We start from the raw sequence: 20,838 nt of genomic DNA on the forward strand, positions 1-20,838 counted from the left end.
TCCATGAAAGAAAGAGCAGTATACATGGTCCGCTTCCTTTCTTCCTCACGAATGGCAACCAAAGACATTTGTTGTTCATCCAACACTGCCTCCTTTTTACACCTAAGTCGGTCGAGTCGGGCGGCTAGGTCGGAAGCTGAAGAACGAGCAGACCCCGCATCGGAAGAAGCAGATGTTTGTGATGCCTTTGACTTAGTAGGGGGCGCGTATAAGTATCCTGACCGAAGAAGTCATTATCATCAAGGTCCACCGGCGCGAATTGGGTCCCCTCCTCCTCCTCATCTTCACTATCAACAACATTAAGAACGTTTTTCCTTTTATGCAAGCTTCGGCCCAGAACATCATGACCGGATGGAGCGAAGAACTTTGGCTTATCTTTCACAAGCAACCAACAATCGTATATGGTAAACTGAGTTTTGGTTTGAGTAAAGTACTCTGATCGCGCTTCCTCCATTACTTGGGCATCGTTCTCACCACTGCACCGATGACCATCATACCCTTTCCAGATTGCGTTGAACTTTGACACATTTGTTCTGATCTTTCTCCACTTGCCACTTATCTGATTGTGGTTTCTTATGTTGTTGGGGAATCTTACACTGTACTTATCTATGATTTTCCCCCAAAAAGAATCAACAGATTGGTCTTTACCGACGTATGGATCTTCTGTAGCATCGATCCAACACTCAATGAGAACTTTCATCTCAAGCTCGGTCCTATTTGACAAGTTTGCAGCAGGTTCTTTTGGTTGTTTGCTTTTCTTAGTGCGTTTGGACATGCTTTTGACCCGACCCTTTTTTGGTTGTGCTTCAGGAATGGATTGGGGGTAGGAACAGATTCTGGCGTGGGAGCAGATTCGTGTGTGAGGGTGAGGTTACATGGTGGTGTAGGAAACGAGTGTTGATTGGGTTGTTGAAATTGTGCAGCTGATGACGACCCCCCATGGTAGAAATTAGGGGGTTGTGCAGCGGCAAGTGAAGCATAATAAGCTGCCATGAATTGAGCATAACGGGGGTCATTTGGTGGTGGGATGAAGGGTGTTTGTGGTGGCTGGTTAGAGTACGATTGATTAAAATCGTTCACGGCGTTGTTTTAGAAGTCGTTTTCTTTTTGGTTGTTGAAGTTCGACATGATTTTCTGCTTAAAATGGTTTTGTATGTGTGAATTTATCTGAATAATGCAAGTGTGGTGTGTTCTAGTGCTTATGGAGGTGTATATATAGGCTTTTTCAAAATTTAGCCGTTAAAGGACTAAAAGTGTTAAGTTTTTGAACTGCAGGTGGTCAAATAAGCCGTTACAGGGACCTGTTTTGCCAACTTTTGAAAGTTGAAAAGTTTTGTCTTCTTCCTTGAAAACTATCCGTTGCATTCAAAAAAAAAAAAAATTTACAAACAACATTCGTCCCTGGAGGAACGAACGCACCGGACGAGTAACCCGAACGAACAAGGGACGAGTCCCACCCAACGGCTGTGGACTCGTCCGATGATGTCGAACGAACAGAGGGACGAGTCCATTGGGGACCTTCTTAGCATTTAAAGGCGTATTCAAATAGATAGATGAAGATTAAAAAGAAAAAAACTTTTGATGTTTTTTTTCCGAACATCTTTTATAGATAGGAGGAATAAGAGTTAACAATGGCTCGCCCAATGGAGTTTGGACAGACTACATTTGGGCCACTACAAGCGAGCTGCTAAGAATACCTATAATGATCTTTGGAGTTATCGATATTGATCTCTTTGTGGTTCTCAAAAAATTCCGGTTGACAGATGCTCCGACCTCGACCACATTATCTCAACCACCACCACCACCACGTTTTTTTTACTGTTATCATCCGAATCTCTCTCGCCATAGTGTCGGCTTCCTAGAGATAGGGGATATAGAACCAGCCCTTTAGCCCAACACCACTAATTTGGAAAAGTAAAAGCTAAAATGAACCCGCAGCACGAAAATTAAAATGAACCCTGCGCCTTAAAAAAAGTTTAAGAAAACAAATTCAAGTTTATATGCCTAATTTTCCGTTTAAATGGATAATAATACTCCGTAATAAACATTTATACAGTGGAGGCTTAGAGGGTGTTCAAACCCGATTCTCGGCCGAGGCATAAATTTTGATAGGGCATAAATTTTTGAAATTTATATATATATATATATATATATATATATATATATATTATGAAAGGAGGTGAATATAGTGAGTAAGAAGTTACAGTTGAAGGATATGCATCTCGATATTGCTAATAATATAATAATAGTTATCGTTTATAAAAAAAATGTTAATATATTTAAATTCGGCTAAAGTTAGGGGCATATTTTTCTTTACTCGGGTGAGGTGTTAAAATTCCTAGGGCCGCCACTGCATGTATATATATATATATGGTAAAGTTATTTTAAGAACCCTTTTTTTTACGAGAACCTTTGTGAACTTTTCAAATCAAGCCCAACTAATGATTAATTTTTACATGAAAATTGTTTTTTGATTGTTTTTTTAAATAACTTATGTATAATTTTGAAGTTTATAATTGTTTGGAGGCATGGATTATCATCCGTTATACAATTATGTGGAGATTTGGATTCTTGATCACATGTGCACGAATATTGCTATCATTACATGTATGCAAGTCAATCACATGTAATCATAGCAATATTCGTGCACATGTGATCAATAATCCAAATCTCCACATAATTGTATAACAGATGATAATACATGCCTACAAACAATTATAAACTTCAAAATTACACATAAGTTATTCAGAAAACAATCAAAAAACAATTTTCATGTAAAGAATAATCATCGGTTGGGCTTGATTTGAAAAATTTTCAAAGGTTCTCTAAAAGAAAAAGTTATCAAAATAACTTTTCACTATATATATATATACACATATATGTATAGGGGGAAGATAATTTGAGACCAACTAAAAAAAGTTTTAAAAAGGACCATTGATTTTCGTAACGTACACACCACCATCATCATCTACTACGATATACAAGACTTTTTTGTAAAAACACTAAGACTTTCCACCGACGGGCCCACAGAAAAATCATGTGTAAGTTAACTTACACATGATTTTTTGGTGGGCCCGTCGCCGGAAAGTCTTAGTGTTTTTACAACAAGTCTCGTATATCGTAGTAGATGATGATGGTGTACAAAAATCAATGGTCCTAGTTCGTCCTAAAATAAGAGGTGGTCTCAAAATATCTCACCCCTATATATATATATATATATATGGAGTGGTCCTAAAATAACTTTCACCATATATAAGGGTGGGTTATTATAGGACCACCCCTTATTTTAGGACGAATTAGGACCACTTTATAATCATCATCACTGACCACCGCCACCACTACCATGATCATCTCCGACCAAAAACATGGTCCTCCGCGACGACCGCTGTCGGAAAGTTATGTTTCAGTTAACTTACACATGTGTGTAAGTTAACTTAAAAATGATTTTCCGGTGGTCCTCGTCGCCGTAAAATCATGGTGGTGGTCGGATATGATCATAGTGGTGTGCAAGTTACAAAAAACGCATGTACTAATTGGTCATAAAATAAGGAGTGATCCTAAAATAACTTTCATCATATATATAGATAATTATAGTACAAGCATTTTAAAAAATTACAAATACTACAAGGTTTTTCCTCCTTCTTCTTCCTTCTTCCTTCCATCTCCGACCACCACCACCCCCACCATGATCATCTCCGACCACCACCATGATCATCCGGCGACGACGACCATCTCCGGCTAGACTTACACATGTGTAAGTACAAATTTTTTAGCATTTTACGGTTTAAAATTTCTAGGTTTTTTCCTTCGCGAGACAACCATCGCCAGCCACCATCATCTCCGACCACCCCAACCACGGCGCCAGCGCCAGCAGCAAGGGCTTCGCCCGTACTGTAGCAAATCGTCACCATCTCTTGGATCGCCCCGTGAAATCCATACGATTCCCATATCCTTGACGGTCAGCTTAGAACGGATGAGAGCCTCTAGCCCGTACCGTATCCACCCGAAAACGAACCTGATTATCGCCGGAAAGTTAACTTACACATGTGTAAGTCTCACTGGAGATGGTCGCCGTCGCCGAAGAATCATGGTGGTGGTCGGAGATGATCATGGTGGTGGTGGTGGTGGTCAGAGATGGAAGGAAGAAGGAGGAAAAACTTGTACTTTTTGAACTTTTTTAAATGCTTATACTATAAATAACTCACCCATATATATAGGGTTAACGTGAGAACAACAAATATGGAGAGAACCACTAGTTTCCCTCCTTCTTTCTTCTTTTTTGCGTGGTATTTTAATTTTCATTTTTTGAAACTTTTTTTTGTTTTTTATTTTCTTTTAACAAAAACCCATTCCAAAAAAAAGAAAAAAAATTGTAAAAAATCATATGGGTTACATGTGAAGAAAACGTATGGATACGGTACGGGCGTTACCCTCATTTGTTCTAAAGGGGTTGTCACCGAACGTATATGAATGGTATGGTAGCCCTTAATTTTAAGGGCAAAGCCCTTAGAGATGATTTTTCAATGGGTCTCACGGTTCTCACCATATATGTTGGTTCTCACTTGATCCATATACATATATATATATATATATATAGGGGTTGGGTATTGTAAAACAACTATTAAAGTAAAACAAATAAGATAAAATCCTAACCCTTAAATCATGGTTAAATTGATGCACGAAGATTCACAAATCAATTTATGCACGATAATTTTCATGATGCACGGTGATCTTCAGTGAAGAAAAACATATTCTTTTATTTGTTTTACATTAATACTTGTTTTATTTTACCTAACACACACACACACACATACACACATATATATAGGGGTAAAGTTATTTTGAGAACCCTTTTTTTTGCAAGAACCTCTAAGAACTTTTCAAATCAAGCCCAACCGATGATTGTTTTTTACATGAAAATTGTTTTTTGACTATTTCTTAATAACTTATGTGTAATTTTGAAGTTTATAATTGTGTTGAGGCATGGATTATCATCCGTTATACTATTATGTGGAGATTTGGATTCTTGATCACATGTGCACGAATATTGCTATGATCACATGTATGCAAGTCGATCACATGTAATCATAGCAATATTCGTGCACATATGATCAAGAATCCAAATGCCCACATAATTGTATAACGGATGATAATCCATACCTCCACATAAATATAAACTTCAAATTTACACATAAATTATTCAGAAAACAATCAAAAAACAATTTTCATGAAAGAATAGTCATCGGTTGGGTTTGATTTGAAAAGTTCTCAAAGGTTCTCGCAAATAAAAGGGTTCTCAAAATAACTTTTCACTATATATATATATACACACACACACATGCCTAATTTATATGCTAAAAATAGGTCTACTTCATGTATTACATGATACATATTTTCTATTCATTCTCTTTTATCATCTCTATCGTGCCACATATCTTGACTTCTGTTTTAAGCCTATCTTTACGCATACAAATTAGTCATATTAATTAATTATTTTCATATTTAAATATAAACGTGGGTTTACACGTTACGAGTATAAAGATATTTATATTTATTATGTTTTTTATTAATTCAATGATAATTGTCTTTTTTTTAATGAGATTGTTTATTATATATTATGTTAAATTATTTGAAAAGTATATATCATTTTGTATTTATTATATATATATCATAAAAAAGATTTTTATAATTTATGAATATTTATGTTTCATAATATTAGTCATGTTTTAACATATTTGACGTATATCATATATTCATAAACTATAATATTATTCTTTGCATCAATCGTAACCTGACCGTTTTTTATATTATCATAAACTATGAACAATAATGTAACTATCAATTATTGTATTTTTTAGTTATGTTCTCAGTCTGCTGCAGGACATGCAGGTTTAACCTAATACTTGATATACGAGTATAGTACTATGAATGTTATAACTTATAATGATAATTTTATATTACTCTTATGATTTATGACTTTTGTAAACAGTTTGTTTACTTTTTGAGTTCATGTAGGTAACTTTTTTTTAGAACAACAAGGGTCGGATCACGGGTATCCGGACTGGATACCGTGGACCTACCCGATCCACTCCCCCCGCCCGCCCCACCTGGTAAAAGCTCTACGAAAGCCAGGACAAAATCCTGGCGGGCAATCACAGGCTGAGAGTATCGAACCTGTGACCTCTTGGACAAAAGTCCGGGTGTCCAACCACGGAGGTTGTTAAATTAACAAGTTAACTTTAAACTTAATGTTATTTGGTTGAGTCTTGTATTGCAGATAAATATTTGTTGCATTTAGAGGGAATGAAGATGGAAAGTTATGAAGATAGAAGATATGAGGACTGCTTATGAAAGGTTTAGAAGACGGATGACCAAATAAAGGCAACTCCAAAGATGTTGAGTATTAATACTCGTTATCTACCATATTAGGAAGGAAAATCATATTTTAACAGACATAATATCTACTCTTTCTCTCTCTCACACATTCATTTATATTGATATTCATATATTTCTCTGTATTATTTTGTATATCACTTTGATATACAAATCTAGTTCTGTTACTAATTTATTATCTAAATGATTAGATTCTGTTCATCTGTTAAGTATTCGATCTGGTTGTAATAACTTTGAATAATAATTCATAATAACAATCATTCGTGTAAATATTTAGTTGATTGTTCGATGCCATGATCAAACTGTCTGCTTGTTTTTGTAATGCTGCTAGAGATTTTCAAAAACATACTGATTTAATGAAACTTATGCAGTTTTTGATGGGACTTGATGATTGTTATATGTCTGTTAGAAGTAATTTGTTGACTAGGGATCCTTTGCCTTCTGTGAAAACTGCTTTTTCTGTTGTCTCTAGAGAAGAATCTCATAGAGGTGGTATTAATGATAAATCTTCTATTGGTAATGCATCAACATTTGTTGCTAGGTCTGGGTATAACTCTAATAGTCAAAAGTTTTCTAAGAACAATTCTTCTTTTGATTCTCAAAAAACATTTGATAACAATTTTGAATCCAAGAAAACTTTTGATTCTGGTTCTAGAAACTTAAGACCTCCTAATCCTAATTTGAAATGCACTAACTGTCATAAAATTGGACATACAATTGAAAGGTGTTTCAAGCTAGGTTATAAGTTTGGGGGAAAGTTTAATAGCAACAATGCTAATGCAGTGGTTAAATCTAATGTTTCTGGAAATGTGTCTTCAGCAAGTACTAGTTCTTCTTCTGCTCATACTCTTACTTTTGATCACATCTGCAAGCTTCTTAGTCTTCTTGACAATCAAGGTTCTTCATCAGGGTTGTCTGCCAATATGGCAGGTATTCCTATGTGTAGCAATACTTGGTTCAACTTTAATGCTTTTATGTTTAATGCCTTTATTAAATGGATTGTGGATAGTGGAGCTAATCAACACATGACTATGAGTGCTAAAAATCTTACTAATGTTGTTGATGTGTCTGATTTAAATCTTAAGATTGTTCATCCTAATGATACTTGTGTTACTGTTAGACAAATTGGTAATCTTCATCTTAAAAATGGTTTCATTCTGTTTGATGTTCTTATTGTTCTTGAATATTCTGTTAATCTTATGTCTGTACACAAGTTGTGTAGAGATAATAACTTGTATATTGGTTTTGATCCTCATACATGTTACATTTAGGATTTACCTCAAAAGAACCTTCTGGGGACTGGTAGTGAGCAAGGTGGTTTGTATGTGTATGATGATAATGTTGTGTGCTCTTATGTGGTTTGTAATTCTGCTCGTCTTCCTTGTGAGTCTAAGTTACTTTGGCGTCAAAGACTTGGTCATCCTGCTGACCAAGCCCTTTCTGTGTTTAAAAACAAATTTAACTATGGTTCCGATATTATTGGACCATGTGAAGTTTGTCATAAAGCTAAACAAACCAGGGAACCATTTCCATTAAGTGAACATAAAACTTTAAAACTTGGAGATTTGATTCCTTTGGATGTTTGGGATCCTTATAAAATTGCTAGTAAGGAAGGATTCAAATACTTTCTTACAGTTGTAGATGATTTTACTAGAGCAGTATGGACTTTCATGATGAAATCTAAAATGGAAGTTTTTGAAATTGTCAAATCTTTTCCCATATTACTTAACACACAGTTTAATGCTCATGTTAAGATTATTAGAAGTGATAATGATACTGAGTTTGTTAATAATCAAATAAGTAATCTTTTCACTTCTTTGGGAATTTTTCATCATACTTCCTATTCTTATACTCCCCAACAAAATGGGATTGTTGAAAGAAAACATAGACACCTTCTTAATGTGGCTAGGTCTCTTATGTTTCGGGGGGAATTCCTTTAATCTGTGGAGTGATTATGTGTTTACTGCAACTTATCTTATTAATAGAACTCCTTCCTCTGTGTTTTAAAGGGCAAAACTCCTTATGAATTAGTGTTTAAATCCGAACCTTCTTTAAAACATCTTAAAGTGTTTGGTTGTTTATGTTTTGCTACTAAATTGCATAATTCTGACAAGTTTGATTCTAGAGCAGAAAAATGTGTGATGATTGGTTATTCTAATAATAAAAAAGGATATAAACTTTTTAGTCTTGAGTCTAAATCTGTTATTTTTTCAAGAGATGTTAAGTTTCATGAAAACAGTTTTACTTTTACTATGAAAACTGGAATTGTTAAATTTTTACATAAGGATTTGAATACTTTAAATTTTTTTGATCAAAAAGAAACATCTAATTCTTTTAAAGAGTTTGTCCTTCCCTATGACGAAGAGGAAGACATGCAGCCTGATCATGTTAGTGGTAGTGGACCTCATAACTCCTTTGGCAGTTCTTCCAAATATACTACTTCTGGTACTTCTATTTCTGACAGTTCTTCAGGATTACCAATAAATGAGAATGTGCCTTCTAGTAGTTTTACAAGTTCTACCAGGATTGGTGATGAGTCTGCAACCTTAACTAAGAATGATATTAATAGAAATTCTGAGGGAAATGAAGGTCATTATATTAATTCTGATGGTTTAAGAAGGACTAATAGAAGTTCTAATCTTCCTTCTCATTTAAAGATTTTGAATTAGATGGTAAAGTTAAGTATCGTCTTAACAAAGTTGTTAATTATGCCAATTTAAGTTCTGGTTTGTATGCTTTTGTTTCTAATTTGAATAAAACTATTGAACCTAAGAATTATTTTGAGGCTGCTACTAATCCTAAATGGGTAGAAGCTATGAATCTTGAAATGGAGGCGTTAAATAGAAATGAGACTTAGGAAATTACTGATTTACCTTCCGGTAGATTTCCTATAGGGTGTAAATGGATTTATAAAATCAAATATAAATCTAATGGAGAGATTGAAAGGTATAAAGCTAGGCTTGTTGCAAAAGGTTTTAGTCAAAAAAGTGGAATTGACTTTGATGAAACATTCTCCCCTGTGGTTAAAATGGTTACTATTAGAACCCTTCTCACTGTTGTTGTGAACAATAAGTGGCCTTTGTTTCAACTTGATGTAGATAATGCCTTCTTGTATGGTGATCTTTATGAAGAAGTTTATATGGATCTTCCTCCTGGTTACTTTGATAAATCTGATAAAAGGGTTTGTAAATTAATTAAGTCTTTATATGGGTTAAAGCAAGCTTCTAGACAATGGAATGCCAAACTATGTGATGCTTTAACTGAGTTTGGGTTTGTTCAAAGTAAATGTGATTACTCTTTGTTTACTAGAAATTGCAATAACAGTTTTGTTGCTTTACTTGTTTATGTAGATGACATTGTTATTACCGGTGATAACATTGATGAGATCAATAAAGTTAAAGAATTTATGAATTCAAAGTTTAAAATAAAGGACTTAGGAAAGCTTAAATACTTTTTAGGTATAGAAGTCTTAGAAACCAGTGAAGGACTATGTCTTAATCAAAGGAAATATTGTCTTGAATTACTAAATGAATTTGGATTGTTAGGTTGTAAACCTATAAATACTCCTCTTGAATTCAACCTAACTATGAAACCTTTTAACTCTAAGTCAAAACCTATTGATAACATATCTGTTTACCAAAAACTTATTGGTAAACTCATTATCTTACCTTGACTAGACCTGATATTTGTTATATTGTGCAATGTCTAAGTCAGTTTATGCATGCTCCTCTTGATATACATTTTCAGTATGGTTTGAGAATTCTTAGGTATCTCAAAAATGATTGTGGAAAAGGTATTGACATCACTGATTGTAAGTCTTCTCTTACTCTTGAAGCTTATGTTGACTATGACTGGGCTAGATGTCTGTCAACTAGGAAATCTGTCACTGGTTTTGTGGTTTATCTGGGTAATTGTGCTATTTCCTGGAAAAGCAAGAAACAGTCAACAGTCGCTAAGTCCTCTGCAGAAGCAGAATATAGGGCTTTAGTTGCTGTTACATGTGAAATTATGTGGCTCTTAAATTTGTTCAAAGATCTTGGTTTTGAGAAGAATATGCTACCTGTTACAGTTCATTGTGATAGCAAATCTGCTATGCAAATAGCAGCCAATCCAGTTTTTCATGAGAGAACTAAGCATTTTGAGATAGATCTACATTTTGTAAGAGAAAAAATTACATCTGGAATTATTAAACCTTGCAAAGTTGAATCTGCTTTTGATATAGTAGATTTATTCACTAAGAGTCTTACATTTAAAAATCACAAATTCCTTTGCAACAAACTGGGTTTTTTGAACATGTTTAAAGCTAAACTTGAGGGGGAATGTTAAATTAACAAGTTAACTTTAAACTTAACGTTATTTGGTTGAATCTTGTATTGCAGATAAATATTTGTTGCATTTAGAAGAACTGAAGATGGACATCTATGAAGATAGAAGATATGAGGACTGCTTATGAAAGGTTTAGAAGACGGATGACCAAATAAAGGCAACTCTAAAGATGTTGAGTATTAATACTCGTTATTTACCATATTAGGAAGGAAAATCATATTTTAACGTACATAATATCTACTCTCTCTCTCTCTCTCTCTCTCTCATTCGTTTATATTGATATTCATATATTTCTCTGTATTATTTTGTATACCACTTTGATATACAAATCTAGTTTTGTTACTAATCATAATCTAAATGATTAGATTCTGTTCATCTGTTAAATATTCGATCTGGTTGTAATAACTTTGAATAATAATCATTCGGGTAAATATTTAGTTGTTTGATTGATATTCTTGCAGAAGTAATCATATCATATCATATTTGTTATATTTTAATACACAAAAATATTTAAAATGAAAGCTATCACATTGTTATTGATTGTCATTTGGCCATAAGTTCCCAAATAGGTGATTGGGAATCAAGATTTTAGCGTGCTTTATAACGTTTTTACTTTAGTTTATTTTTTTGTGTTATTTGTATGTGGATATTTGGCTGCTCTAGTGAGCACTAGGTTTTCACCCATTTACCTTTTTTTTAGTTGTTTTTAGTGAATTTAACGTATTATAGATTGGTTAAAGTGGTGTCATTTAAATGTATAATTAGGCTTGTATGCGTTTACTTTATTCCCTGGATATATTCTAGTTTTGCGCGTTTTTCTTTCCTTGGAATAAAAATTTTAAGTTCAAATGTTCAACAAAAAAATTGTTGTTATTTAAAGGCTATTTTGTTGTAGATTTTAAGGTTGCCCAAAGCTAATGAGAAAGAGGTTCTTTTGTGCCAATTAAAAGTAAAATAGTATCAAGAAGAGGTTCGCTTCGTCGCTGGTGATCGCAAAACATCACCTCCCAAATAATCCATAACCCACCAATAAATTAGCTCGATAATCTTATGTTTCTTTTGGTTAATACAACGGATCAGTCCACTTGCAACCATTTAGTTATCGCTTGCAAAAGTTTCTGAGCAATAGGACAAAAGGCAAAGATATGATTGGACGATTGGTTGATTACTTGATTTCTCTTAGGTAGATGAACATATAGCATGCATATATAATTTGAATCTATCACGGTAGGGCGCCGATCAAGTAATAAGCGTCATATGTGGATATATATTTACCTTGAGGGGCCGACATGGTTTTCCTGTGTCGTTACTGAATGGTAACAATTAGGCAGGTTGGCTGCATCAACCTAAAATGTATCTTCCCCCTTGAAGTTCCATCTCCATTTGTCCAAGAGGCAAAATGGACATGGTTACATGATACCCAAATGGGTCTGTTCAGCTTGGCCGGTCTATCATCACTTACTGTTATTTAAACTTAAGTATAGGTAATTTTCATTTGCATATACAGCTAATGTTTCTATTAGAACATGTTACACTGTTTAAAGTTCCAATCTTTCAGGTGCAATAAGCTCTTGCCAAACTACGCATAACCTTATTCTAAGATACCAAAACAGGTGGGATGACAGGTCATAATGAGAGGAACTTTTTAACTTTAGTTGATATATAAAATTTAATAAAGTTGGTAAAATGGGTGATTTTGATATTAAGGAAAAAGGGTTCAAACGACATGAGCTCGGTGAACTTATCCATTTTAGTTGCCCCTAAACAGATTTGGCTTTTTTTGTGTGTGTGAAGTTCGAATTATATTGTCTTGCAGAAGTTAATTTGAGGCTTTGATATAATCTTGGAAACAAAAAGGTTCAACACTATATTTACGAGTATTTTTATCTCCCTTTATATAATACTTGATTTATATTACATAACATACATATAAAATCTAACCCAATCATATATTTTACACAAAGTATATGTAATACAAATAATGATTGTTAAAGTCAAAAAAAAAAAAAACTTCAAAAAGTCAATATACAGAATTTGTTTCAAGGCAAAGGTAATATGATGCAAGTCTTTTTTGTTTAACAATATGATATAAACAAAATTGGTTTGTAAAATGTTTGTCAACATAAAAATTACTTTTATCTAGGGATGAGCAAATATACGGAAAAACCGAAACCGAACCGGTACCGATGGGGATTCGACATTTGGGACATATTCGGTTTCGGTACAATTCGGTTCGGTACCGGGAAACCGAATGTGAATACCAATTTGTTTTCAAAGCTATATGATACTAGTATACTGGTACTTTAGTGATATAATTACCGAATTACTTCCATGTTAATACCAAATTACTTTATTTGACTTGCAAGCTACAACAATGCTCTCTTCCATTTATATAATTAAGTTGAATCTAACTGCAAAAGTATGTAACATCACAATTTCCTACACATTTCAAAAGCTTCTCTCTTTGTCAAGCATACAAATAAGTTGAAGTTTAAATATAAAAGAAGATAAAAATTAATTCTACTTGCCATAACCACAAATTGTTATTTGATATTGAAATGCTTTTATGAACCTGACACAAAGCTACGCACATGTAAAAGTAATATCAAGTGAAGATAGTAAACCAAGTTTGTTCCTTTGACTAGTAATGTTGTACATAGAAAATCTCATAGTAGGACTTAAAGAAAAAAGAAACACGAAGTAATATGTAAAAAGATGATTCAAGTAAGACAGTAAAAGCCTAGTGTAAAGATTTTATTTTTTTTGGGCAAATTCGGTACCAAATAGGTACGGAACCGAAAATCTCGGTACAGAAACTTGTACCGAACCGGTACCGGTACCGAGAGTTCGGTACGATATTCGGTAGGATTTTGGGGTTTTTTGATTTCAGTATTTTCGATATCAGTACGGTTCGATATTAGTACCGTTACCATCCCTACTTTTATCAAAAGATATTACAATTCAGAACTTTTAAAAGTCTTTCTTTTATTTTTTTTTTGGCAAATTTAGACTCAGCATAGCCACTTTATATCCTTAAATAATATTTCCAGGGAAAACCCATTTTATGTACTAACAAAAATTATTGGAGGTATCTTTATTTTGCCAGAGTGTTTAAAGCAATGCACCATTTTTTAGTTTTTACGCCCTTTAACAACATATTTTTATATATTCATCCATCATTGACATACTAGAAATTTGTGCCCATACGTGATGTTTTAGCCCAGTTTCTGAATAAACCATTTACAATGTATCTACCTTAGCAGCTTAGCTTGGTAGGCTCTTGGACCGTTCATAGGATTGCAGGTGCAGAGGTGTTACCGAGTTAATTACCTTATAATTTGGTAGCCAAGGGTTCTTTGGCTCTTTTACAGGATCTATTCTTAAAGGTCTAATAAATGATTTTTTGGGTTGTCTGTAGAAATGTGCAATACACCTGGGAATAATGGATGTTCAATGCATGGGGTATTACGCTAGTCCAATTGGAGTTGATGGTGTGCTTGAATCGTTTGACATGTCGGATGTAAAAAGCCTACCTTCTAAAGCAAAATTTAAGATTGCCCCATAATAGATAAAAACAAATATGGGGAAATATAGACAAGGTGACCAGTAATTCAAGGATAAATAGAAAGACTTAAGATGATATGAACAAAACAAATATTTAAATTTGACCAATAAACCTCCTATGTGGGGTAAAACTTAATACCATGTTCCATGTGTCTTTTTAGGAGTGACCTATACCTTTTCTTTTTCAAATTCTCACAAGCCTTCACGACGTACACAAACTCTGGACCGTAAAGATGACATGCCGAGGCGGCTTTGTATGCTACAAGTTTCATATTACCTGTAGATGATTTAACATGATACCATGAGAAACGTAACAAACTATCAAAAACTACATAAATAACGCTTGACAATTGATAAGATAACATAAATATCAGATGACCACCCAAAATGTGATGTTATTAGCATAAAAGCTCCCAAGATGCTTTATAATAGTAGTATACAAATAGTGTCTTTTCTAACACTCAGTATACTAGTTATGTACTTTTGTTAATGCAAAGCCCTGATCAACTAACCCAACTAGTATGGAAAGATTGCTTGTTTTGATCCATTAATCAAATCATCCAACCTGTCTAAGTGCCTATTTTCCCACACCTAAGTTCAAGGTTCAAGAATTATCAATCGTAACATGAGATAGTCACACTTCTTAAAAAGATGGACAAAGAAAAACTACCTGCGGCAATTTCTGATGCAAGTATGGTTTGGGTAAAGTGAAGGGTCAGCCACCATCGACATCGTAATTTCCAGCTCTTTCCCGAGACGTTATCTGTGAACATATCAAGCGGATTCTTGCAACACTTTGTGTAACCATTAACTCTGTTCTCAGAAGTTAACATTCTGTCCTCGTTACTTTGGGAAAGCTTCATAAAGCAAGACGCAAACTCTTTCCAAACTTGATAATCTGCATTGGTAGATTCTAAATGCAAAGCAATCATCTCTACCAATTTTTCTATGCTGTAATATCCTGAAAAAATCATCCATACAAGCAAGACACAAGACGGCAGATTAAAAATCAGAATTACAGATTTAATGCATGACAATAATTCTGTTGATGACAATCTTCTAATGCCCATGAAATGTACAAGCGTAGTAATAGGTGTCCGGGAGAGGGACAAAATGGTCATTCTCTGGTACAAACTGAAATAGGTCAAATCAGGTGGTCAGACCATAGGCACCTTCTCTCTTTGATTGTTCCTTTTTCAATAAAAATTATGTATTCAATGACTATAAAAAACATTTCTACCAATTAATAAATATTTCAAGAGGTTTTAGGCCTTACAAAAAAACAGCCTGGCTGACTTTTGAGTTATTTATGACCCGTTGGTCCTGTTTGACCCATTTAAACTGATTCCACTTCAACTGAAGTTTACATTGGTCAAAGTCACCACCTCTACAGATTAAACATAAGGCTCCAATGTAAGTGATTTTTTTTTATTTTTAAAAATAAGTTTTGGACAGAGTAACAGCACTATTCTGTGTGGAACAAATACGTAAGCAAACATTGTCATAAAGAGAAAAGATAAAGCAAAACCTTGTCCAAAGAATGCAAAAGTCTAAAAACATTCAGGCATATTAAAATTAATCAGATCCATTAAAATTTAATAACACACTGTGCATTTGTGCAAAGAAGGAACAGAATGACAATATGACCTATCAAAATGATGTAGAGTTCAAGATGATAGCATACCATCACGATGCAAGTTGATTAGCTTTGCCAACGAGTGGCTACAAGTTGGGTCCTTTCTTAATGCATCCTCAAAGCAAATGCCCAGTTTGTTTGTGTCCTCATTGGAAAAATGCTCCAGAAGACTAGCTCTTACTCTTTATGGAGAAAAGAGTTTAAATGAGAAAAAGTTCAAAAAATAAAGGAAGTGTAGATTCAAGGCTCCCGCTATGAGAAAGTAAAATCACCTAAAGGGAAGTGCAGCATCAAAATTTTGAACAATACTTTCAACCTCTTCTACAGCTTCTTTGACTCGATCCCCAAACAACAACATCTGGCAAAATTGATGCATCCCAGAAACAAAACTTAGACAACAAAATGGTCTTATTGACATACATTGAAAAGAAAAACAGAACTGTCACTTGCCTGTATCAGAGGTAGTAAAGCTTCGAAAGCTGGAGGTGTCGAATGAAGAGCAGCACGTAAATGCTTCACTGCAGCCTCATAGTTATCAGATTTTATTTCCTTTTGGAAAGATATAAAATCCTCAAAGTTATTAGTGATGGGATATCTTAGAGGCATCAGCATACAGTCTAAATTTGTAACAAAAACAGCCAAATTCATTCAATTAAGCAAAAGAACCCCCATAAAGCACCTACATGACTAGCAGGCTGTTTGTGATACATAAACGTAAGAACTCACCACGAGCAAAGAATATTGAACCATATTGTTTGTTCCCAGTATGCGGAAACTGGGAAGCGTTGCCAGTTTCATCAGTCTCGGCGAGTTCCTCGTACTCGGGTACTTTTTCCAGGTTACAGTCAACCTCCATTGGAACCACCCTATCCTGGTCAACAACTTTTTCAGGATCAAATAATTTGACAGACCTGTTTGAATTATGTAACGAAGAACTAGATGCTTGAACTTCAAAAGCACTTTGTCCATGGAAACGATTTTCGGACATGATCTTTTGAGGTTTAGACATTGACGGGATTGGAGAACTAGAATTGAGTGAATCATGTAAGCCTACTTCTTTCTGGATAGCATTGTACCAAAGATGTGAATAGGCCAACCCCACAACCAAATTTGCGACCGGGTCACTTGTAAAGCCACTTTCTTGCCGAAGGCCGAGAAAACACGATTTGACTTGTCACCAAGTATGCATATGTTTTGAATTATCATCAAATGGTGGAACGTGGAAAAATAAAATACATGAGTATTAAGATCAAACCTTAGAATAAACTGGCGGACATCATCGTTGTTGCCTTGCGAAAGACAGAATAGCAGATATTCTAAAAGTACATCAAACCCACCCTGCCAAAAGATCCATAGAGATTCAAATCAAGAAATTCAATGCAATGCAGATTAGATCGTAATAAGAAAAACAATAATTTATGTATTAAAATAAATACCTTTAAGAAAGAGCGACTATTTGTAGTGCCAGCATAGCTTTTTCTGATGGATATATCGTAAACCTGCTGCACTCTTCTTGGTTTAACTTTTCCAGATCCCGTACGGTTCAAAAGCTCCAACGTAGCCTACACACATACATTGACAAAAAAGAAAATCATGTTAAACATGGAATCATTTCTAGTATTATTTTTAAGTATAAGTTTTATCACCCGCCCACAAAACATATATATCTATCCGGCCCCCTAGACATAAATTCTAGGAATATTAATCAAACAGTAAATCATGCTTAACAGAATTCAACGGGATAAGATTGTGTGGTTTAGTCAAGGCATTCCAAGCCGTCTTACGGCTTGACATGAAGGAAAGGTTACAAACACATGAAGAAGTAAAATCCTGCAAATCGCTATATGTGTGCTTTACGTGGAAAAAAAAATGATTCCTTGGATCATCTTTTCTTTCGTTGTATATTTGGAAAGAAATGGAAGAGCATATGAGGGACCAAATGGCTCCCACAAAGTGGCAGGAATTAGAGAGGCGATGGTATTTTTCTAGCAGAGTGTTGGTTGAGATGGTGTTTTCCGATATGATGTACATGTAATGCTCATATAGATCTCAACATATTAAGGGGCTTTGAGTACATATTGTAGGATTGGTTGTATATAGGTATGAATATTTATACCAGTCTTAATGCTCCTACAATGTAGAGATTGACTATACATAGTTTGAATACATATGTATCATAAACAACTAATTTGTGATTAAATGACACCATAAACAATAAAGAATGTAATAAAGAAAAGTTATAAAGTTTTGAATGCAATAAATGGATATGAAGTAACAGATAAATATAGTTAAGTACATCATACATATATTTATAATTATTGATATTTATGCTTAATAAATCAACAGATATATTTATACTATATTATAAAGCAGATTTTTCCTAAAATTTCAACATTGTACTTGAAATTTTCAATACTGCTTTAAAGTACTTCCCCAAAATGCCCCTCATATCTATTCTATATTTATCTAAAATAACTATAATACCCTTTCTCTCTCCTCAAATCCCAACCAATCATCTTTTTTCTCTCTCCTCCATAAATCATTCAAAATCTTTTATCTCAAAAACCGTACATCGATAAATTATAAAAATTGTATGGGTGTTCTTAAAATTTCATGCTCTTTCATTAGAGATGTCATTCGATATACTTTCGACAAATTTTTAAATCGGAGGGCGGAGCCCGTACGGATAAGGCATTTGACTATCATACTCTATGACATATCAACTCCTATAACCTATCATACTCTATGATCTAGGTATCACCTCACCATCTCACCGCCGCAACGCGCTGGTACTTGCTCTCGTATGTTATGGAAGTAACTAACTATTATACTTTGAATTATAAATGAAGTGACAAACATAACCAGGTGCGGAATGAAGTTTTGCATTTCCTTTTAAATGGATCTCTTATATGAAATATCAATTTATTATTAGTTGTTGAAAATTTGACATACGAATACGAAAACATAATTATGAGTGACATTCTTCGTTGAAGACAAAGCATTGACTCATATTGATTTGGAAGATTCCCTCCCAAAAATCATATTCAAATATAATTCGTGACATATTAATATGACTCACACTACTATTTTTGGAATAATATATATATTCGAATCATACGTATAATAGGGTAAGATTCATATGTAAGTATAGAACTATATGTCTTATGTCATTTTATTTAATATTCAATAAAACAGAAAATAAGGATGTTAATGTAAATAATTAATTATAAATGGATATATAAATTATATTAATTTAAATTACTAAATATGATATTTTAAAAAATTGGATGAATATAGATTAAGGGCAAGTATGACTTGTCACTATATTGATAGATTGTAAAACTTGGAAATGTCGAGGTTATTTCATTGATTAGTCGTAATATTATTTATTACCTTTACTTTTAAGAAGTAACAAGATGAGAAGGCGGATGGCTTTAAAAAAAAAAGAAGTAAAATCCATACATACTACGAGATTCAGTCCCTGTCTTTTTTAGGGTATAACTCGGTTTTGTAATTGATAATATTATCCCTTTAATATTTCTGTCGTTTCGCTTCTTAGCATTTCTTCTTCTGCTGCTGCTGCTTTTATTATTATCATTATTAACAATCTCTTCCATTGAAACGTCGTCAATTTTAGGGGCGGTGGAAAGAAAAATTGTTTTACTCCCCTGTGCTGTAAATCTGTGATCAACCGGGTCATATATATCGACTTTCGGCCCATATGTAACCAAACCAACACATGCCCAGCCCAGCCCAAATAGCAAACACAAAAAACCACGAGTTCTTGAAACTTGAAATGAAACTTCAAACAATCGTCTCAAACTCTAGTTACTTTTTTCTAGTCTCTATAATTAATAATTTTATTGAATATACCATATGTTGTTTTGGTTTTAAAGTAAAGCGTATATATTACAAACACTTGATAATTTAACGACTGTTAAAATTTAATGTGAACTATGACGATTGACGTCAACATGTTATTCAAAAATTGTGTCGAATGTTTTATTTTGATTAGTGATTTTTGAAAGTTTAGAGTCGATAAAGTTTAATAACTCGTGGGTTTTACTAGTAAAATTAGATGAAACGAATAGAAGTGTTGTATGGATTATTCACTATCTTTTATATGTACAAAAGATAAGTATTTGTCTATTTGAATTATGTAGAAAAGTGCCTATATAAAATTAGGTGAAACGAATGAAGTATTACTCACTAGGTAGTACATGCAGTAATACTTTTAAAAAAAAAATTTTTTTTACTTGATTGGACGTGCCATGTACAAATGAATTGAAGGGTTGATTTCATGATTTGTGTTTCTAAATCAAAAACAAATAAACTGCTGAACTATTTAATTAACACCATAGATAGAATACAAATTGCATTCAAAGTCAAATATATATTTTAAGAAATTACAGTGATAACTGGTAATGGTAGCGTAAATTTGGAATAGTGCATATATAATTCCACTAATTCAGCAATTCGTAATAAATTTTTTTAAATCAAGGAATATTTATAGGAAATTAATATTTTGCATTAATTAACTTAATAAGGAATTTTATTAATACGTCCTGTTTAGATAAGTGCATATATATTACCCTTTTTTACGTTATTTTTCTTATTATTGATACATATTGTTTGTTCTTTTATTTTATTTTTATTTTGCTTTTTTTCAAATTAGGCTTTCAGGTTTTGAAATGTATTTGTATTAAACTTACAAATATACAAATCTATTAAGAATAATAATAAAACAAAAAACCCGGTTTTCATACCCCTACTTAATTTGTTTTTTAATGCTTGATTACGCAAACTTTTAAATATATCATTCATGATACGATATTTTAAAACATGTTGATTTACATAATTTCGGTCATTACACGATAAAAAAGTATAAAAAAAAAAAAAAACTTAAAATAACAACTATA

At 33.4% G+C, this 20,838-nt stretch overlaps 1 protein-coding gene across 1 annotated transcript; it reads left to right on the top strand.

Annotated features, from left to right (window-relative positions):
* The first annotated feature begins 6,686 nt into the window (after positions 1-6,686).
* Positions 6,687-9,250, top strand: LOC122595259. Its single transcript, XM_043767596.1, has 4 exons — positions 6,687-7,598; positions 7,665-8,193; positions 8,713-8,982; positions 9,051-9,250. The coding sequence occupies exons 1-4, from the start codon at positions 6,687-6,689 to the stop codon at positions 9,248-9,250; spliced, it is 1,911 nt and encodes a 636-aa protein (XP_043623531.1).
* Positions 9,251-20,838: the final 11,588 nt, after the last annotated feature.

The sequence above is a fragment of the Erigeron canadensis genome, chromosome 4 (assembly GCF_010389155.1).
Source record: "Erigeron canadensis isolate Cc75 chromosome 4, C_canadensis_v1, whole genome shotgun sequence".
Lineage (NCBI taxonomy): Eukaryota > Viridiplantae > Streptophyta > Magnoliopsida > Asterales > Asteraceae > Erigeron > Erigeron canadensis.